The sequence below is a fragment of the Salmo salar genome, unplaced genomic scaffold (assembly GCF_905237065.1).
Source record: "Salmo salar unplaced genomic scaffold, Ssal_v3.1, whole genome shotgun sequence".
NCBI lineage: Eukaryota > Metazoa > Chordata > Actinopteri > Salmoniformes > Salmonidae > Salmo > Salmo salar.
The window spans coordinates 504331-527515 of NW_025547958.1; the positions used below are offsets into that span (position 1 = coordinate 504331).

A 23185-nucleotide genomic window follows, 5' to 3' on the forward strand; every position below is an offset into this window, starting at 1 on the left:
TAGTAAGAATCCTTGGTAGTAGAATCCTTGGTAGTAGAATCCTTGGTAATAGAATCCTTGGTAGTAGAATCCTTGGTAGTAGGACTCCTTCCAGAATAATTTGTCCAAAATCTGGTTGTACTTTTGGACTTTTGATTTGGAGTGAAGCTTATGTTGTGGAGTGTGGTTTACTGCATATGTCTTTGTCAAACAATCTAGGTTAATCTAACTCTAAATGCAGAAAGAGTCAGGAGCTTATATTCTCATGACCTTCTCTCTCTCTCTCTCTCTCTTCAGATATCTCTCTTCCAGCCTCTCTGAGTGTCAGTCCTGACAGATCTCAGTTCTTTGAATATGAGTCTGTTTCGCTGAGCTGTGAGGTTCAAGGGAACTCTACTGGATGGAGAGTGGTGAGGAACTCAGAGAGAGGAATCCTTTCAGAGTGTAATACTGACTGGGGAAAACAACAAGGGTCTTCATGCAATGTGTCACTAATACCATCAGACAGTGGAGTGTACTGGTGTGTGTCTGGGTCTGGAGAACACAGCAATGCTGTCAACATCACAGTACCTGGTATGTCCACAAACACCATCTACTAACATTATAGTGTTTAGTGGATCAGCTGGTTTCAGATAGCTGATGTTATGTTTATATATGATGTTTATATATTATATACAGCTGGTGCTGTGATCCTGGATAGACCTGTTTATATATGATGTTTATTTATTATATACAGCTGGAGCTGTGATCCTGGAGAGACCTGTTTATATATGATGTGTGTATATTATATACAGCTGGTGCTGTGATCCTGGAGAGACCTGTTTATATATCATATACAGCTGGAGCTGTGATCCTGTAGAGACCTGTTTATATATGATGTTTATTTATTATATACAGCTGGAGCTGTGATCCTGGAGAGACCTGTTTAAATATGATGTTTATATATTATATACAGCTGGTGCTGTGATCCTGGAGAGACCTGTTTATATATGATGTTTATATATTATATACAGCTGGAGCTGTGATCCTGGAGAGACCTGTTTATATATGATGTTTATATATTATATACAGCTGGTGCTATGATCCTGGAGAGCCCTGCCCTTCCTGTGACTGAGGGAGATTCTTTGACTCTGCGCTGCAGATATCCGGGAACTCCCTCTAACCTCACAGCTGATTTCTACAAAGATGGATCCCTCATCAGGACTGAGACTACAGGAGAGATGACCATCCCTGCAGTATCCAAGTCAGATGAAGGACTCTACAAGTGTACCAACTCTGAAGGAGAATCACCAGAGAGCTGGATGACTGTGACAGGTGAGAATATGAGAAGCCTTGACATTCAGATTATCTGGTTCTTCTTTACACTGTTAAAACCTGCATTATAAACTGGGGGTTCCAGCCCTGAATGCTGATTGGCTGGAAGTAGTGTAATATCAGACCGTATACACAGGTTATTACAAAACATGTATTTTTACTGCTTTAATTATGTTGGTAACCTGATTATAATAGCAGTAAGGCACCTCAGGGGGTTTGTGGTATCTGGCCAATATATCACGGTGTCATGACGTTGGCCTCTTTGAGTACAGGGAGGACAGTTGACCCCCTCCCCCCTTGCACCATCCCCCAACCTACCTTCCCCCACCCAGTCCCTGTGTGAAGGAGTGGTAAAATTCCAGAGAAGAATCTCTGGCCACATGGCCCATAGAGAGACACAGGAAATTCTTCCAACTCACAGAATTGGGGAACCAAGCGACATTTGTGTTCTGGAGAAGGTATGGAAGATTGGTGAAGAATCCAGCTACGAACTGGTCCGCTTGGTACAATTTTGTGATACTCAGAAGAGACAATATAGCCATAATACCATAAAACTGTTTATATAATAGCCTCAGCGATGAGACTTGCATCATAATGGTTGTATAACATGTATTAATAAGGATAAAGCTATTTGTAATACATTGAGATGCTATGTACTGATGTTAATGTGATAGAATTGTATTTCTGTACCAAGCTTAACTCAGTCATCGGCACGCCCCCAGGGACACAGACAGGACTAGGCGTCATGTGACAAGCCTGTTCTATGTTCACTATAAAACCATACCCTGATTTACTTTCTAACAGACCAGGCCTCCACTCCATTGCGAGTTGGCCAATAGGTTTGACCATCCAATCCATCTACTGAAAGTGAACCATACGACGTGGTTAACCTGTTTGGGCTAGGGGGCAGTATTGAGAATTTTGGAAAAAATATGTGCCCATTTTTAACTGCCTCCTACACCAACTCAGAAGCTAGAATATGCATATTATTGTTCAGGTTTGGATAGAAAACACCCTGAAGTTTCTAAAACTGTTTGAATGGTGTCTGTGAGTATAACAGAACTCCTATGGCAGGCAAAAACCTGACAAGGTTTCATGCAGGAAGTGGCCTGTCTGACAAGGAGTCGTGCGTCTTGCATCTGTTTATTGAAAAGTAAGGATCTTAGCTGTAACGTGACAATTCCCAGGGCTCCAATAGGCTCTCAGGACGAGGGAAAATCATGAAGGTTGTCGAGGCAGCCTCAGGCTGAAACAGATTATCATCTTATTCAAGTGTCCCATTAGGTGACAATGGAGTGAGGCGCGTGCGCGATTAGCCCCCGTGGAGTATTTTAATTCGGCTGTTTAGTTTATTGCAGATTCCCGGTCGGAATATTATCGCTTTCTACGAGATAAATGGCATAAAAATTGGTTTTAAACAGCGGTTGACATGCTTCGAAGTACGGTAATGGAATATTTAGAATTTTATTGTCACGAATTGCGCCATGCGCGCGACACTTCTTTACTATTTCGGATAGTGTCTGGAACGCATACGAACAAAATGCCGCTATTCGGATATAACGATGGATTATTTTGGACCAAACCAACATTTGTTATTGAAGTAGCAGTCCTGGGTGTGCATTCTGACGAAGACAACAAAAGGTAATCAAACTTTTATAATAGTAAATATGATTATGGTGAGTGCTAAACTTGCCGGGTGTCTAAATAGCGAGCCCGTGATGCCTGGGCTATGTACTTAGAATATTGCAAAATGTGCTTTCACCAAAAAGCTATTTTGAAATCGGACATATCGAGTGCATAGAGGAGGTCTGTATCTATAATTCTTAAAATAATTGTTATGCTTTTTGTGAACGTTTATCGTGAGTAATTTAGTAAAATGTTAGCGAATTCCCCGGAAGTTTGCGGGGGGTATGCTCGTTCTGAACGTCACATGCTAATGTAAAAAGCTGGTTTTTGATATAAATATGAACTTGATTGAACAAAACATGCATGTATTGTATAACATAATGTCCTAGGGTTGTCATCTGATGAAGATCATCAAAGGTGAGTGCTGCATTTAGCTGTCTTCTGGGTTTTGGTGACATTATATTCTGGCTTGAAAAATGGGTGTCTGATTATTTCTGGCTTGGTACTCTGCTGACATAATCTAATGTTTTGCTTTCGTTGTAAAGCCTTTTTGAAATCGGACAGTGTGGTTAGATTAACGAGAGTCTTGTCTTTAAATAGCTGTAAAATAGTCATATGTTTGAGAAATTGAAGTAATAGGATTTTTAAGGTTTTGAAAATCGCGCCACAGGCTGCAAGTGGCTGTTACGTAGGTGGGACGAATTCGTCCCGCCTAGCCCAGAGAGGTTAACTTTTAGACTATTGATACCGACAGAATAAGAACAAGTCTTTGATATTAATTAATTGTCTGCAGCTAGAAATTATATCATTGAACGCGAAGACCGACGAAACATCCATTCTATAACGACATTAATGAATGTCGCTTTGAAAGATCCATTCTAACCGAGAGAGAGAGAGAGAGAGAACGCGGACAAAACTCTCCAACAGAACGACGCTCCAACAAGGATCCCGACGACACACTGAGCGTAAATATATATTGATTGCAATTGTTCCCGAATGAGTGAGCGTTCATGTGCAAAGGATTAGCATGTCAATTGTTAATATTAATGAACTCTGTGTGCCTCCTCAGCTGATCATTTTATGACCCATTGTTTAACAAGACACCAGCCAGGCCTGTTAGCCCACTAGGGCACATTACTCTACCAATTCTTTGTGACGATAATTACTGTTTGTATACTTTCTGTGAATTACTTAGTTTAGTAAATAAATGATTTTAAGACAATTGATGTATGGATGATTCGTAGTAAAGACTGGGTTCGTGCAGATAAAACATTTTACGACGTTTGGAATGAGACTGGACGTGAGGTAAAATACACCATTTAAACCAGAAGATAATCGGCCTATACTATAATAGAATATAATATATAATGTTATAATATAGGAAAGTTATATTAGGAAAATTATAACTTTGTAATCTGAATATTTTCCTTGGTGCCCCAATCTCCTAGTTAATTACAATTAAACGATTAATCAGTTTGATCGCGTGATAATAATTACAGGGAGTTAATTGATAAACATGTCTTCAGTTTAATGGTACCCCAAAGACACGACAACGGCTAAAGGCAGCATCCAGGCACTCTGTGTTGCATCGTGCTTAAGAAAAGCCCGTACCTGTGGTATATTGGTCATATACCACACCCCCTCGTGCCATATCGCTATTATAAACTGGGTGGTTCCGGCCCTGAATGCTGATTGGCTGGAAGCCATGGTATACTACGGGTATGACAAAACATGTATTTTTATGCTGAAAGATTCAGGAACTCATCTGCTCATGACTTTCTCTCTCTCTCTCTTTCTTTCTCATCTCTGTCGCTCTGTCTGTCTATCTCTCTTTATCAATCCACTTCTCTCTCTTTCTCTCTCTCTCTCTTTCTTTCTCATCTCTGTCGCTCTGTCTGTCTATCTCTCTTTATCAATCCACTTCTCTCTCTTTCAATCTCTCTCTCTTTTTATCTCTCCCTCTCTTTCTATCTCTCTCTCTCTTCTTTTCTCTCTCTCTTTCTCTCTCTACCAATCTCTCTCTCTCTATCCCCCCCTCTCTCTCTCTCTCTCTCTCTCTCTCTCTCTCTCTCTCTCGCTACCTCACCCTCAATCTCTCTCTCCCGCTCTCTCTCTCTCAGATCTCTCTCTCTCAGATCTCTCTCTTCCAGCCTCTCTGAGTGTCAGTCCTGACAGATCTCAGTTCTTTGAATATGAGTCTGTCTCTCTGAGCTGTGAGGTTCAGGGGAACTCTACTGGATGGAGAGTGGTGAGGAACTCAGAGAGAGGAATCCTTTCAGAGTGTAATACTGACTGGGGAAAACAACAAGGGTCTTCATGCAATGTGTCACTAATACCATCAGACAGTGGAGTGTACTGGTGTGTGTCTGGGTCTGGAGAACACAGCAATGCTGTCAACATCACAGTACATGGTATGTCCACAAACACCATCTACTAACATTATAGTGTTTAGTGGTTCATCTGGTTTCAGATAGCTGATGTTATGTTTATATATGATGTTTATATATTATATACAGCTGGTGCTGTGATCCTGGAGAGACCTGTTTATATATGATGTTTATATATTATATACAGCTGGTGCTGTGATCCTGGAGAGACCTGTTTATATATGATGTTTATATATTATATACAGCTGGTGCTGTGATCCTGGAGAGACCTGTTTATATATGATGTTTATATATTATATACAGCTGGAGCTGTGATCCTGGAGAGACCTGTTTATATATTATATACAGCTGGAGCTGTGATCCTGGAGAGACCTGTTTATATATGATGTTTATATATTATATACAGCTGGAGCTGTGATCCTGGAGAGACCTGTTTATATATGATGTTTATATATTATATACAGCTGGTGCTGTGATCCTGGAGAGCCCTGCCCTTCCTGTGACTGAGGGAGATTCTGTGACTCTGCGCTGCAGATATCAGGGAACTCCCTCTGACCTCACAACTGATTTCTACAAAGATGGATCCCTCATCAGGGCTGAGACTACAGGAGAGATGACCATCCCTGCAGTATCCAAGTCAGATGAAGGACTCTACAAGTGTACCAACTCTGAAGGAGAATCACCAGAGAGCTGGATGACTGTGACAGGTGAGAATATGAGAAACCTTGACATTCAGATTATTTGGTCCTTCTTTACACTGTTAAGTGGTGCTAAAACCTGCATTACAAACTGGGAAGTTCCAACCCTGAATGCTGATTGGCTGGAAGCAGTAGTATATTAGACAGTAATCATTTATCTAATGACTTTCTCTCTCCCTTTGGCCGGGGTAGGCCATCATTTACTGACTTGCCTAGTTAATAAAAATAAATATATCTCGCTCTCTCACTCTCTCTCTCTCTCCATTTCAATTAAATTCAAAGGTCTTTATTGTCATGGGAAACATATGTTAACCTGTTAGGGCTAGGGGGCAGCATTTGCACGTCTGGATAAAAAAAATGTACCCCATTTAATCTGGTTACTAATCCTACCCAGTAACTAGAATATGCATATGCTTATTATATATGGATAGAAAACACTCTAAAGTTTCTAAAACTGTTTGAATGGTGTCTGTGAGTATAACAGAACTCATTTGGCAGGCAAAACCCTGAGACATTTTCTGACAGGAAGTGGATACCTGATGTGTTGTATTACCTTTAAACCTATCCCATTGAAAAACACAGGGGCTGAGGAATATTTTGGCACTTCCTATTGCTTCCACTAGATGTCACCAGCCTTTACAAAGTGTTTTGAGTCTTCTGGAGGGAGATCTGACCGAACAAGAGCCATGGAACGATGATGGCCCATTAGACACCTGGCGCGCGAGTTCATGTTGGGTACCCTCGTTCCAATACGTTATAAAAGAGTATGCATTCGTCCACCTTGAATATTATTCATGTTCTGGTTAAAAAGGCCCTAATGATTTATGCTATACAACGTTTGACATGTTTGAACGAACGTAAATATATTTTTTCCCCTCGTTCATGACGGAAGTCCGGCTGGCTTAGATCATGTGCTAACAAGACGGAGATTTTTGGACATAAATGATGAGCTTTTTTGAACAAAACTACATTCGTTATGGACCTGTGATACCTGGAAGTGACATCTGATGAAGAGAATCAAAGGTAATGGATTATTTACATAGTATTTTCGATTTTAGATCTCCCCAACATGACGTCTAGTCTGTATCGCAACGCGTATTTTTCTGGGCGCAGTGCTCAGATTATTGCAAAGTGTGATTTCCCAGTAAGGTTATTTTTAAATCTGGCAAGTTGATTGCGTTCAAGAGATGTAAATCTATAATTCTTTAAATGACAATATAATATTTTACCAATGTTTTCTAATTTTAATTATTTAATTTGTGACGCTGACTTGACTGCCGGTTATTGGAGGGAAACGATTTCCTCAACATCAATGCCATAGTAAAACGCTGTTTTTGGATATAAATATGAACTTGATAGAACTAAAAATGCATGCATTGTCTAACATAATGTCCTAGGAGTGTCATCTGATGGAGATTGTAAAAGGTTAGTGCATCATTTTAGCTGGTTTTATGGTTTTGGTTACCCTGTCTTCGAATTGACAAAACATTACACACAACTCTTGTAAATGTACTGTCCTAACATACTCTAAATTTATGCTTTCGCCGTAAAACCTTTTTGAAATCGTAAAACGTGGTTAGATTAAGGAGATGTTTATCTTTCAAAGGGTGTAAAATAGTTGTGTGTTTGAAAAATTTGAATTTTGACATTTATTTGGATTCAAATTTGCCGCTCTTGAAATGCACCTGCTGTTGATGGAGTGCACCACGGGTGGCACGCTAGCGTCCCACCTAGCCCATAGAGGTTAACATTGCCAAAGCAAGTGAAATAGATAATAAACTAAATGAAATAAACAATAAAATGTAAACAGTAAACATTAAACTCACACAAGTTCCAAAAGAATAAATATATTTCAAATGTCATATGTATATATACAGTCTTGTAACGAAGTACAAATAGTTAAAGTACAAAATAAAAAATAATAAACATAAATATGTGTTGTATTTAGAATGTTTTTTTTTTTTTACTTCGCCCATTTCTTGCAGATGTGATGGCACACTGTGGTGTTCACCCAATAGATATGGGAGTTTATCAAAATTGGGTTTGTTTTCAAATTCGTTGTCGATTTGTGTAATCTTAGAGAAGTATGTGTCTCTAATATGGTCATATATTTGGCAGGAGGTTAGGAAGTGCAGCTCAGTTTCCATCTCATTTTGTTGGCAGTGTGAAGTCTGTACATAGTCAAAGGCACCAGCATCCTCCTCCTGAATCCTCCTCACGATGGCTGCAGAAGTTGGGGTCCTTGGGATATGTTGCCTCCTCTGGATTTGAGGTCTTACCAATGCGATGTCCAAGATGTTGAATATCACAAGTGGCCAGCATAGGGTTCTTCTTCTGCAGCTGTAGCCAGTCACCAGCTTGTCTAAATGTTCCACCCTTCCTTTTGAGGCATTGTAATCCATTGTGATTTCTGCTTTTCGATGTTCCTGGCCACAGATTTTCCCATCCCTATGCAGCGTACTCATGAGTACCACATTTTTTGCCTTTCTTTGGCACGTAGGACACTAGAGACGTATCAGCCGTGAACACAAACTTAGAGGAATTGCTAGACCTGTTCTGTGTATTCAACAGCTGAGGTGGGAGCTCTGGCTTGTTTTTTCCTACTGTTCCTACCATCGTCAGCTTCTTCTTGATGAGCTCCTGTCCCAGCTTGTGCGAAGTAAAAAAAATATGGCATGTGATGCCACAGAGTCTCTGTGTCACAAATTCTGTTGTCTCATGCGCCGAATACAACATGTAGACCTTACAGTGAAATGCTTACTGACAAGCCCTTAACCAACAATGCTGTTTTAAGTAGTCTGGTAGCCATTTGACTAGATGTTCAGGAGTCTCATGGGTTGGGGGTAGAAGATGTTAAGAAGCCTCTTGGACCAAGACTTGGCATTCCTGTACCGCTTGCCGTGCGCTCGGTTACCGCTTGCCATGTGGTAGCAGAGAGAACAGTCTATGACTAGGGTGGCTGGAGTCTTTGACAATTTTTAGGGCCTTCCTCTAACACCACCTGGTATAGAAGTCCTGGATGGCACTAAGCTTGGCCCCGGTGATGTACTGGGTGGTATGCATTACCCTCTGCAGTGCCTTGTGGTCAGAGGCTGAGCAGTTGCCATACCAGGCAATGATGCAACCCATTGATGGTGCAGCTGTAAAACCTTTTGAGGATCTGAGGACCCATGCCCTTTTCAGTCTCCTGAGGGGAATAGGTTTTGTCGTGCCCTCTTCACGACTGTCTTGGTGTGCTTGGACCATGTTAGTTTGTTGGTGATGTGGACACCAACGAACTTGAAGCTCTCAACCTGCTCCACTACAGCCCAGTCGATGAGAATGGGGGCGTGCCTGGTCCTCCTTTTCCTGTAGTACACAATCATCTCCTTTGTCTTGATCACGTTGAGGGAGAGGTTGTTGTCCTTGCACCACATGGTCAGGCCTACCACTGTTATGTATTTGGCAAACTTAATGATGGTGTTGGAGTCGTGCCTGGCCGTGCAGCTATGTATGATAAGGGAGTACAGGAGGGGACTGAGCACGCACCCCTGAGGGGCCCCTGTGTTGAGGATCAGTGTGGCGGATGTGTTATTACCTACCCTTACCACTTGGGGGCGGCCCGTCAGGAAGTCCAGGATCCAGTTGCAGAGGGAGGTGTTTAGACCCATGGTCCTTAGCTTAGTGATGAGCTTTGAGGACACTATGGTGTTGAAAACTGAGCTGTAGTCAATGAATGGCATTCTCACATAGGTGTTCCTTTTGTCCAGGTGGGAAAGGGCAGTGTTGAGTGCAATAGAGATTGCATCATCTGTGGATCTGTTGGTGCTGTTTGCAAATTGGAGTGGGTGTAGGGTTTCTGGGATAATGGTGTTGATGTGAGCCATTACCAACCTTTCAAAGCATTTTACGGCTACAGACGTGAGTGCTACGGGTCAGTAGTCATTTAGGTAGGTTACCTTAGTGTTCTTGGGCACAGGGACTATGGTGGTCTGCTTGAAACATGTTGGTAGTACAGACTCAGACAGGGAGAGTTGAAAATGTCAGTGAAGACACTTGCCAGTTGGTCAGCGCATGCTCGCAGTACACATCCTGGTAATCCGTCTTGCCCAGCAACCTTGTGTATGTTGACCTTTTTAAAGGTCTTACTCACATCGGCTGCGGAGAGCGTGATCACACAGTCGTCCGGAACAGCTGATGCTCTCATGCATGTTTCAGTGTTACTTGCCTCGAAGCGAGCATAGAAGTTATTTCGCTCGTCTGGTAGGCTCGTGTCACTGGGCAGCTCTCGGCTGTGCTTCCCTTTGTAGTCTGTAATATTTTGCAAGCCCTGCCACATCCAACGAGCGTCAGAGTACGATTCAATCTTATTCCTGTATTGACACTTTGCCTGTTTGATGGTTCGTCGGAGGGCATAGTGGAATTTCTTATAAGCTTCCGGGTTAGAGTCCCGCTCCTTGAAAGACCCTTTAGCTCAGTCCGAATGTTGCCTGTGTGTGGAGTAAAGGTGGTCTTTTTCCCACTTGTCCCACACTGACCTAATTGTAGCTAGCTTGTCTCTCTGCAGCCGAGCTGGTCTGGTGTCTCGGTTATGTCTCTCTGCAAAAATGATTTGTAAGGCCCTCTGAGCAGAGATAATTTTTGCCGTACTGAATGATTGTGGTAAAGCTATTTATTTGTTGTGTCCCTCCCCAAATTTGCACCTGGCAGTGTGCAGTGTGGAAGCGTGGGAAAATAAGAACGTTTTTTACAATGTATCGAAATAATGTACTGTAATAACATTGTGCACATTGTGTAGTTTCACACATTACAAAGGGTAAAGAGTGGGAGAAAAGTGGGAGACAGGCAGGAACACAGACAGCAAACCTTTTTGTTTAATTTTACTTGTTTTCACTTACACTTGTCAACACTTTTATTACATTCTGAACCTGAACACCACATATGTAATATAAATGTGTAGGGGGGTCCAGTGGACCTGAACACCACATATGTAATATTAATGTGTAGGGGGTGCACAGATTAAATTCATTTCATTGAATGTGTTATTTTAAGTCTTCACAGAAAATGAGCCAAGGGCAATGAGTGTGAGGTTGAAAAAAGAATTCCTTGTATAATTTTTATTTAACACAAGGGTTAAGTTCGGGTCAGTCACAGTGGTCAAATATTTTGTATTTATATATATATATATATATATTTCTGTGTACTCTCTGTTTAGGGCAAAATAGCATTCTAATTTGCTCTGTTTTTTTTGTTTGTTATTTCCAGTGTGATTTGGTCTAATTTTGTTGCTGTCTGGGGTCTGTTTGTTTTCTCCAGGTTCATCTCTCTGTAGGTGATGGCTTTGTTATGGAAGGTTTGGGAATCGCTTCCTTTTAGGTGGTTGTAGAATTTAACGGCTCTTTTCTGGATTTTGATAATTGCCGGGTATCGGTCTAATTCTGCTCTGCGTGCATTATTTGGTGTTTTACGTTGTACACGGAGGATATTTTTGCAGAATTCTGCATGCAGAGTCTCATTTTGGTGTTTGTCCCATTTTGTGAATTGTTGGTTGGTGAGCGGACCCCAGACCTCACAACCATAAAGGGCAATGGGTTCTATAGTATTTTTTGCTAGATCCTAATTGGTATGTCAAATTTGATGTTCCTTTTGATGGCATAGAAGGCCCTTCTCGCTTTGTCTCTCAGATCGTTCACAGCTTTGTGGAAGTCACCTTTGGCGCTGATGTTTAGGCCGAGGTATGTATAGTTTTTTTGTGTGCTCTAGGGCAATGGTTCCCTAACTTGTATAGTCCCATACCCCTTTAAACATTCAACCTCCAGCTGCATTCCCCCTCTAGCACCAGGATCAAATGTTTTTTTTTGCCATCATTTTAAGCCTGCCACACACACACACTATATGATACATTTTTTAAACATAAGAATGAGTGGGAGTTTTTGTCACAACCTGGCTTGTGGGAAGTGACAAAGAGCTCTTATAGGACCAGGGCACAAATAATAATAATCAAAAATGTTGCTCTTTATTTAGCCATCTTACATATAAAACTTTATTTGTTCATCAAAAATTTTGAATAACTCACCACAGGTCACAGTTGTAAATGAGAACTTGTTCTCAACTAGCCTACCTGGTTAAATAAAGGTGAAATAATAAATAAAATAAAATAAATAAAATAAAAAGGTTCATGAGAAGGAAAAAACATTACCCAGATTGGGCAGTCGTGTGAGAAACCCGAAACCCGTCCTCATGCAAGCGGTCAGACAAGTGAAAATTATGGTCAGTAATGAAAACTTTAAGCTCGTCTCTCAATTAAAAAAAACGTGTCAATACTTTGCCCCTTGATAACCAGCGCACTTCTGTATGTTGTAAAAGCGTTACAAGGTCGCTGCCCATATCATTGCATAGTGCAGAAAATACACGAGAGTTCAGGGCAGCGGCGTAGCCACGGGTAGGCCTGGGTCTTGGCCTACCCAGTTTGATCTCAGACCTACCCCCCAAAAAATCTACAAATTATTAAATGTAAATTTTATTCAATTTTTTAAAGAAACACATGTGAGATTTATAACAAAGAAATAGTCCGCTACAATCAAGTTGGCTTCCGACTATGGTTAAAAAAAATTAAAAATCATACCTCAACTACCTGGCAACGTCACGTGGCTAAGGTAGTGTTCACCTTTGTAGAGCATAAGCTAGCAAGCTCTACCACGCTAGCTTACTCAAATTGACTCACGAGCTAAGGTAATTTAGTAGTTCTAGCAAAACCAAATGTCGCTGTCATGGACGTCGTAAGGATAGGACCAAGGCGCAGCGGGTAAAGTGCTCATCTTCTTATTTTATTAAAGAAAACACTTAATCAAAATAAACAAACGACAAAAACAGTCCAGTAAGGTGCACACACTATACTAGAAATAACCACCCACAAAAAACAAGTGAAAACAAACCCCACTAAATATGGCCTCCAATTAGAGACAACAACAACCAGCTGTCTCTAATTGGAGGTCATTGCCAAAACCCAACATAGAAATAGAAAACTAGATATACACATAGAAATAGAAAATATAGAACATGAACCAAAAACACCGAACCACACAAAACAAACACCCCCTGCCACGCCCTGACCAAACTACAATAACAAATAACCCCTTTTACTGGTCAGGACATGACAGTACCCCCCCCCCACCAAAGGTGCAGACCCCGAATGCACCTCAAAAACAAAAACCCCACAAAAATAACCCCAAACTTAAAGGGAGGGAAGGGAGGATTGGCAACGCCAACAACGGACCCTGTGCTACACCCCCCCTCCTCCCAATCCTCCCACTACGGAGGTGGCTCTGGCTCTGGGCGTAGCTCCCGTTCCGTAGACTCTAGGCTGGGGAGCGTCGCTGGACCCTCCTGGCTGAGGAGCGTTGCTGGAGACTCCGGGCTGAGGAGCGTCGCTGGAGACTCCGGGCTGAGGAGCGTCTCTGTCGGTTCCGGACTGTAGGCCGTCTCTGTCGGTTCCGGACTGTAGGCCGTCTCTGTCGGTTTCGGACTGTAGGCCGTCGCCTGAAGCACTGGACGGGGAACTGTCGCCGGAAGCTCTGGACGGGGAACTGTCGCCGGAAGCTCTGGACGGGGAACTGTCGACGGAAGCTCTGGACGAGGAACTGTCACCGGAAGCTCTGGACTGGGACTGCGTACTGGAGGCCTGATGCATGGGGCTGGCTTAGGAGGTGCCAGAACAGTAACCCGCATCAGAGGGCTAGTGCGAGGAGCAGGAACAGGACGTACTGGGCTGGGCAGGTGCACTGGAGGCCTGATGCGTGGGGCTGGCTTTGGAGGCGCCAGAACAGTAACACGCACCACAGGGCTAGTGCGAGGAGCAGGAACAGGACATACCGGACTAGGCAGACGTACTGGAGGCCTGATGCGTGGGGCTGGCTTTGGAGGCGCCAGACTAGTAACACGCACCACAGGGCTAGTGCAGAGAGCAGGACCAGGACGTACTGGACTGGGCTGACGCACTGGAGGAAGAGTACGAGGAGTAGGAACAGGATACACTGGGCCATGAACCTTCACCGGCGGTCTGATGCTTGCAACTTGCATCACCGGTCCTGGCTCAATGCTGGCTCTAGCATGACACCTGTGAGGAGCTTTCACCAACCGCACCAGGCTGTAGCTGCGCACTGGCAACAATGTGTTTAGATAAAGGAGAGTCTTGTCTTTAAAATGGTGTAAAATAGTCATATGTTTGAAAAATGGACGTTTTTGGATTATTGAGGAGTTTGTAATTCGCGCCACGACCTATCATTGGATATTGGCAAGGCGTTCCGCTAGCGGCAGATCTTTAATCTAACCACATTGTCCGATTTCAAAAATGCTTTACAGCGAAAGCAAAACATTAGATTATGTTAGGAGAGTACATAGACACAAATAATCACACAGCCATTTTCCAAGCAAGCATATATGTCACAAAAACCCAAAACACAGCTAAATGAAGCACTAGCCTTTGATGATCTTCATCAGATGACACTCCTAGGACATTATGTTATACAATACATGCATGTTTTGTTCAATCAAGTTCATATTTATATCCAAAAACAGCTTTTTACATTGGCATGTGATGTTCAGAACATGCATTCCCACCCAAAACTTCCGGTGAATTTACTAAATTACTAATTAAAAACGTTGACAAAATAAATAACAATTATTTAAAGAATTATAGATGCAGAACTCCTTTATGCAATCGCTATGTCAGATTTTAAAATAGCTTTTCGGCGAAAGCACGTTTCGCAATATTCTGAGCAATATTCACTAACCAAACTCAAATTTACTATGAGAAAAATTGGATTACCTTTGCTGTTCTTCGTCAGAATGCACTCCCAAGACTTCTACTTCAGCAACCAATGTTGTTTTGGTTCCAAATAATCCATAGTTATATCCAAATAGCTCCGTTTTGTTCGTGCGTACAAGACACTATCCGAAGGGTGACGCGTTTCGTGACAAAAAAATTCAAAATATTCCATTACCGTACTTCGAAGCATGTCAAACGCTGTTTAAAATACATTTTTATGCGATTTTTCTCGTAAAATAGCGATAATATTCCAACCGGGAGACGTTGTATCCGTTCAAACACTGAAAGAAGAAAATGGAGTCATCACATGCACGCGTGCACCAGTGTCATTGTTCTCAGAAGTACCACTCACCAAAACCCCTACTGTTTTTTGCCCAGAGACTGCAGAGTTATCATTCCACGTTCTGGCGCCTTCCTAGAGCCAATGAAAGCCTTAGAAAATGTCACGTTACAGCAGAGATCCTGTATTTTCGATAAAGAGGCTACAGAAGGCCAAGAAATGGTCAGACAGGGCACTTCCCATATAGAATCTTCTCAGGTTTTTGCCTGCCATATGAGTTCTGTTATACTCACAGACACCATTCAAACAGTTTTAGAAACTTTAGGGTGTTTTCTATCCAAATCTACTAATTATATGTATATTCTAGTTTCTGAGCAGGAGTAATAAACAGATTGAATCAGGTACGTTTTTTATCCGGCCGTGAAAATACTGCCCCCTATCCCAAACAGGTTAAGTTGCTTTTGTTCCCCTCTTTGTAGCAGTCAGCAAAAATGTTCTGAGGATTGTCCTTGAGGAGCTTCTTTTGTACTGTTTCCGTACAGTGTTATTTGGGTGGGGGTGGGGGGGGCTGTGAAACTCTGCTGCCATTATTGGGCTCAAGAGTTGTCACTCATCTCACTTCACACCTCAGTGCTAATTGAAGTTGCAGCCAGGTCTGTTCTGTCATACATGAAGGAACTCTCGTGCGCCAGCTGTGTGGTTAGTGAGAAAGCACATATTGCCAATGTACGCTCCCTTACTAGACGTCCGACTATGTCCGAAAAATCCGCTGGACGGCGTCGGCCGCTCACAGGGGCCGGATCTTCCAGGAAGTCATCGAACGGAGTCTCTCGGACCTTCCGTTTCCGTTTAATAAAATGTTCAAAATTTTTGTCATTTCTTTGCAGTCCCGGATTATTCCACGGGAGGGCGTAACGGAATCATATTGCAAATGTAACATATATCACCAATCACAACGCGGCTTTTTTTCCTAAACGGTAAAGAATTCGGAGACGAAACTCGGTCAGGGTTTGGCATAATGGGCAGTTGGCCACGAACAGGATGGAGTCGAGGCCTCGACGCTTTTCGAGTTAAGGCTATTTTTCTGGGATTGAAAGTCAAACAGGAAAATAGAGTGCTGATTTGACCACTTCACATCAAACGACATGATCCTACGGTGTCAGGAGAAAAGGAACCATGCATTTACCAATGTTCATTTCAGAGAAATTGTACAATGACACATTGGTGATATTCAACAATAGGAGGGTTTTTTTTCAAAAAAGTTACATATCCAGTTGCAGCGTGTTCAGATGAGTCCGTTAAGGCGGGTTTCGGAGCTCTGCGAGATTTCTGTGATTTTCTGTGATTTTCTGAAACAACACACACTTGTTCAACCCTCTGTAAATAAGTCAGTTCTTAACATAAAGACTTAAAACTCAATATTCTATAAGAGCCTAACGTTCAGCTTCCTGTGTCAACCAGAAGTGCCTTAAAATGGTGTCATAGGGGCTGTTTTGAAGGGTTAAAAAGGTCAGATCTTTCCACAACTTCATATGTGTGACTAGGCAACCCTCATGAACTGTAAATCAGTCATTTAACCTATCAGATGTCAAAGAAAAGCTCTCTCACACACACACACACAGCAAGGACGGAGTGACACAGTGTGGTGCTTAAAGACACAAAGCGCCTGCAATGGCATTACCATTATCTCTAGGCTGAGACGAGTTCAACGAGATGCCCAGCTTGACCGTAGCTCGTTCGGTCTGAGCGCAGCGACCCTGAGAAAACTAGGCCCAAAATGATGCCTGCACCAATATGTCAAGTGCTTTTGGGTGACAGTGAGAGAACCGTTAGAGTTAGAAGCACAATTCAACCTCGGGAGCGTTCCTGAGGTCCTCCCGATCTGTGCAAGCCTAACCTTGACCCTGTGGCATTAACCCTTCACAGTGAAAAGAAGGTGTTTAGATCAAAAAGTGTGCAATGACTTCTCTCCCCATAGGAATACATTGACTATTCTGCTAAATTCAACCTGAAGTCTATGTGGGTTATGAATGCCTTATGAACCTGTCTTCTATAACAATCCATCAGGCTACTGTGAGGTCTACCTGTGTCGATTCTAAGGTTCCTGGAGCAACCGGAAGTTGTTAAAATCACCCTAGAGCTATTGTCATATAACCTGCACATAGTGAAAATCACGCAACTCAACCATCTGTCATTCAGTCAATTCTTAACCTCTATGGGCTAGGTGGGACGCTAGCGTCCCACCCGTGGTGCACTCCATCAACAGCAGGTGCATTTCAAGAGCGGCAAATTTGAATCCAAATAAATGTCAAAATTCAAATTTTTCAAACATACAACTATTTTACACCCTTTGAAAGATAAACATCTCCTTAATCTAACCACGTTTTACGATTTCAAAAAGGTTTTACGGCGAAAGCATAAATTTAGAGTATGTTAGGACGTACATTTACAAGAGTTGTGTGTAATGTTTTGTCAATTCAAAGACAGGGTCACCAAAACCATAAAACCAGCTAAAATGATGCACTAACCTTTTACAATCTCCATCAGATGACACTCCTAGGACATTATGTTAGACAATGCATGCATTTTTAGTTCTATCAAGTTCATATTTATATCCAAAAACAGCGTTTTACTATGGCATTGATGTTGAGGAAATCGTTTCCCTCCAATAACCGGCAGTCAATTCAACACCACAAATTAAATAATTAAAATTAGAAAACATTGGTAAAATATTATATTGTCATTTAAAGAATTATAGATTTACATCTCTTGAACGCAATCAACTTGCCAGATTTAAAAATAACCTTACTGGGAAATCACACTTTGCAAAAATCTGAGCACTGCGCCCAGAAAAATACTGCTATGCGATACAGACTAGACGTCATGTTGGGGAGATCTAAAATCGAAAATACTATGTAAATAATCCATTACCTTTGATTCTCTTCATCAGATGTCACTTCCAGGTATCACAGGTCCATAACGAATGTAGTTTTGTTCAAAAAAGCTCATCATTTATGTCCAAAAATCTCCGTCTTGTTAGCACATGATCTAAGCCAGCCGGACTTCTCGTCATGAACGAGGGGAAAAAATATATTTACGTTCGTTCAAACATGTCAAACGTTGTATAGCATAAATCATTAGGGCCTTTTTAACCAGAACATGAATAATATTCAAGGTGGACGAATGCATACTCTTTTATAACGTATTGGAACGAGGGTACCCAACATGAACTTCGCGCCAGGTGTCTAATGGGCCATCATCGTTCCATGGCTCTTGTTCGGTCAGATCTCCCTCCAGAAGACTCAAAACACTTTGTAAAGGCTGGTGACATCTAGTGGAAGCAATAGGAAGTGCCAAAATATTCCTCAGCCCCTGTGTTTTTCAATGGGATAGGTTTAAAGGTAATACAACACATCAGGTATCCACTTCCTGTCAGAAAATGTCTCAGGGTTTTGCCTGCCAAATGAGTTCTGTTATACTCACAGACACCATTCAAACAGTTTTAGAATATTTAGGGTGTTTTCTATCCATATATAATAAGTATATGCATATTCTAGTTACTGGGTAGGAGTGGTAACCAGATTAAATCGGGTATGTTTTTTTATCCAGCCGTGTCAATACTGCCCCCTAGCCCTAACAGGTTTTAAGGTAGAGACTTCATATTCAGGATTCTGTTTATGGGTACCCCAAAGACAACGTGTGTGGAGCGAGAGCTTCCTGTGACAACCAGAAGTGGTTAAAAACAGCCTAGAGCTATTGTCATATAACCTGCACATAGTGAAAATCACGCAACTCAACCATCTGTCATTCAGTCAATTCTTAAGGTAGAGACTTCATATTCAGGATTCCTTATATGCCTACCCTAAAGACAACGTGTGTCTATTCTTTTTGCAACAAAAAAAACACACACACAATTTGGCCATAGGGACATAGTGTGGGGCTTAGAGGCTTATACCGCCTTTAATAGTTACTTTCGTTCAAACGATTCAAGAACCGTCAGACCTAGAGCTCCGAAATTTTAGAAACCTGTTCTAGAGCTCAAGTCGATAGTGCACGGTGATTTACTTTCATACATGTATAATTGACAAAAAAGAATTGGACATTTCATTTGCACATTTCTAATGGCATTTGGCAAAAAAAAGTATAGTATTCTGTAATAGCTCATGAACTCTCTCTCTCTCTCTCTTTTCTCTCTCTCTCTTTTCTCTCTTCTCTCTCTTCAGATCTCTCTCTTCCAGCCTCTCTGAGTGTCAGTCCTGACAGATATCAGTTCTTTGAATATGAGTCTGTCTCTCTGAGCTGTGAGGTTCAGGGGAACTCTGCTGGATGGAGAGTGGTGAGGAACACATCGAGAGGAATCCTTTCAGAGTGTCATACTGACTGGGGAAAACAACAAGGGTCTTCATGCATTGTATCACTAAAACCATCAGACAGTGGAGTGTACTGGTGTGAGTCTGGGTCTGGAGAACACAGCAATGCTGTCAACATCACAGTACATGGTATGTCCACAAACACCATCTACTAACATTATAGTGTTTAGTGGTTCATCTGGTTTCATATAGCTGATGTTATGTTTATATATGATGTTTATATATTATATACAGCTGGTGCTGTGATCCTGGAGAGACCTGTTTATATATGATGTTTATATATTATATACAGCTGGAGCTGTGATCCTGGAGAGACCTGTTTATATATGATGTGTGTATATTATATACAGCTGGTGCTGTGATCCTGGAGAGACCTGTTTATATATGATGTTTATATATTATATACAGCTGGTGCTGTGATCCTGGAGAGACCTGTTTATATATGATGTGTGTATATTATATACAGCTGGAGCTGTGATCCTGGAGAGACCTGTTTATATATTATATACAGCTGGAGCTGTGATCCTGGAGAGACCTGTTTATATATGATGTGTGTATATTATATACAGCTGGAGCTGTGATCCTGGAGAGACCTGTTTATATATTATATACAGCTGGTGCTGTGATCCTGGAGAGACCTGTTTATATATGATGTTTATATATTATATACAGCTGGAGCTGTGATCCTGGAGAGACCTGCCCTTCTGATTTTCTGGTCCTTCTTTAGACTGTTAAGAGGTGCTAAAACCTACATTATAAACTGGAGGGTTCCAGCCCTGAATGCTGATTGGCTGGAACCCGTGGTATATCAGACCGTATAATACGGGTATGACAAAACATTTATTTTTACTGCTCTATTTATGTTGGTAACCAGTTTATAATAGCAATAAGGCACCTCCGGGGTTTGTGGTATATGGCCAATATACCACGGCTAAGGGCTGGGTCCAGGCACTCGGTATTGCGTCTAAGAACAGCCCTTAGCCGTGGTATACCAGCCATATACCACACCTCCTCTGGCCTTAATGCTTCAATATGCCGTGGTATACCAGCCATATACCACACCTCCTCTGGCCTTAATGCTTCAATATGCCGTGGTATACCAGCCATATACCACACCTCCTCTGGCCTTAATGCTTCAATATGCCGTGGTATACCAGCCATATACCACACCTGCTCTGGCCTTAATGCTTCAATATGTACTGATGTGGTAGTAACATGTCTGACACTGTAACCATGAAAATATACTGAACATTTACATAATGAACAGAAGAACATGAAACAGAATCTCCAGTGTTGTCCATGTCTCTCTCCAGCACCATCTCCAGTGTTGTCCATGTCTCCCTCCAGCACCATCTCCAGTGTTGTCCATGTCTCTGCCCAGCACCATCTCCAGTGTTGTCCATGTCTCCCTCCAGCACCATCTCCAGTGTTGTCCATGTCTCCCTCCAGCACCATCTCCAGTGTTGTCCATGTCTCCCTCCAGCACCATCTCCAGTGTTGTCCATGTCTCTCTCCAGCACCATCTCCAGTGTTGTCCATGTCTCCCTCCAGCACCATCTCCAGTGTTGTCCATGTCTCCCTCCAGCACCATCTCCAGTGTTGTCCATGTCTCTCTCCAGCACCATCTCCAAGTGTTGTCCATGTCTCCCTCCAGCACCATCTCCAGTGTTGTCCATGTCTCTCTCCAGCACCATCTCCAGTGTTGTCCATGTCTCCCTCCAGCACCATCTCCAGTGTTGTCCATGTCTCCCTCCAGCACCATCTCCAGTGTTGTCCATGTCTCTCTCCAGCACCATCTCCAGTGTTGTCCATGTCTCTGCCCAGCACCATCTCCAGTGTTGTCCATGTCTCCCTCCAGCACCATCTCCAGTGTTGTCCATGTCTCTGCCCAGCACCATCTCCAGTGTTGTCCATGTCTCCCTCCAGCACCATCTCCAGTGTTGTCCATGTCTCCCTCCAGCACCATCTCCAGTGTTGTCCATGTCTCCCTCCAGCACCATCTCCAGTGTTGTCCATGTCTCCCTCCAGCACCATCTCCAGTGTTGTCCATGTCTCTCTCCAGCACCATCTCCAGTGTTGTCCATGTCTCCCTCCAGCACCATCTCCAGTGTTGTCCATGTCTCCCTCCAGCACCATCTCCAGTGTTGTCCATGTCTCTCTCCAGCACCATCTCCAGTGTTGTCCATGTCTCTGCCCAGCACCATCTCCAGTGTTGTCCATGTCTCCCTCCAGCACCATCTCCAGTGTTGTCCATGTCTCCCTCCAGCACCATCTCCAGTGTTGTCCATGTCTCCCTCCAGCACCATCTCCAGTGTTGTCCATGTCTCTCTCCAGCACCATCTCCAGTGTTGTCCATGTCTCCCTCCAGCACCATCTCCAGTGTTGTCCATGTCTCTACCCAGCACCATCTCCAGTGTTGTCCATGTCTCTCTCCAGCACCATCTCCAGTGTTGTCCATGTCTCTACCCAGCACCATCTCCAGTGTTGTCCATGTCTCCCTCCAGCACCATCTCCAGTGTTGTCCATGTCTCCCTCCAGCACCATCTCCAGTGTTGTCCATGTCTCCCTCCAGCACCATCTCCAGTGTTGTCCATGTCTCCCTCCAGCACCATCTCCAGTGTTGTCCATGTCTCTACCCAGCACCATCTCCAGTGTTGTCCATGTCTCTACCCAGCACCATCTCCAGTGTTGTCCATGTCTCTTCCCATCACCATCTCCAGTGTTGTCCATGTCTCTACCCAGCACCATCTCCAGTGTTGTCCATGTTTCTACCCAGCACCATCTCCAGTGTTGTCCATGTCTCCCTCCAGCACCATCTCCAGTGTTGTCCATGTCTCTACCCAGCACCATCTCCAGTGTTGTTCATGTCTCCAGTGTTGTCCATGTCTCTACCCAGCACCATCTCCAGTGTTGTCCATGTCTCCAGTGTTGTCCATGTCTCTACCCAGAACCATCTCCAGTGTTGTCCATGTCTCCAGTGTTGCCCATGTCTCTACCCAGCACCATCTCTAGTGTTGTTTTAAATTGTTTTCTTTCTCCAACTGCTGTTCCAGCTCCCATTCCATCTCCAGCAGTCCCAGTGTTGTCCATGTCTCTACCCAGGCTGCTGTGTAGTCTACTGGTGGGGTCTCCCTACCTGCTGGTGACCATCATACTGCTGGTGAAATACTGCAGGAGCAGGGCTCAAGGTGAGAACTTGAGTTTATACAGGATCACCTCATCCCTCCACTAATATTGGCACCCTTGTTAAATATGAGCAAAACGGTGCAACATTTTTATTTCGCTGTTAATCATCTTGGTCTTTAATTAAAAATATTCACAAAAATCCAAAATACACTGCTCAAAAAAATAAAGGGAACACTAAAATAACACATCCTAGATCTGAATTAATGAAATAATCTTATTAAATACTTTTTTCTTTACATAGTTGAATATGCTGACAACAAAATCACACAAAAATAATCAATGGAAATCCAATTTATCAACCCATGGAGGTCTGGATTTGGAGTCACACTCAAAATGAAAGTGGAAAACCACACTACAGGCTGATCCAACTTTGATGTAATGTCCCTAACCTCTATGGGCTACTCAACAGCCAGTTGAATCCTGTGGCGCGTTATTCAAATACAAAACAATACAACATGTCATTGACCAGGACCTGGAACACTGCGGGAGCGTTGGAGTCCAAACGGCAGGACCAGGTACTCATAGTGTCCACTAGCTGT

The 23185-nt window shown here is 42.7% G+C and overlaps 1 protein-coding gene across 1 annotated transcript in view; it reads left to right on the plus strand.

Moving 5' to 3' along the window:
• Positions 1–280: 280 nt before the first annotated feature.
• The window catches only part of LOC123732519 (Fc receptor-like protein 5), a 28433-nt gene continuing 5528 nt past the window's right edge, over positions 281–23185 (plus strand). Inside the window, exons 1-6 of the mRNA XM_045711742.1 lie at positions 281–552; positions 1051–1293; positions 5055–5330; positions 5771–6013; positions 19314–19589; positions 22514–22648. Coding sequence (XP_045567698.1) covers positions 1059–1293; positions 5055–5330; positions 5771–6013; positions 19314–19589; positions 22514–22648 — 1165 coding nt within the window. The 5' untranslated portion in view covers positions 281–552; positions 1051–1058. The remainder of the gene's footprint in view (positions 553–1050; positions 1294–5054; positions 5331–5770; positions 6014–19313; positions 19590–22513; positions 22649–23185) is intronic.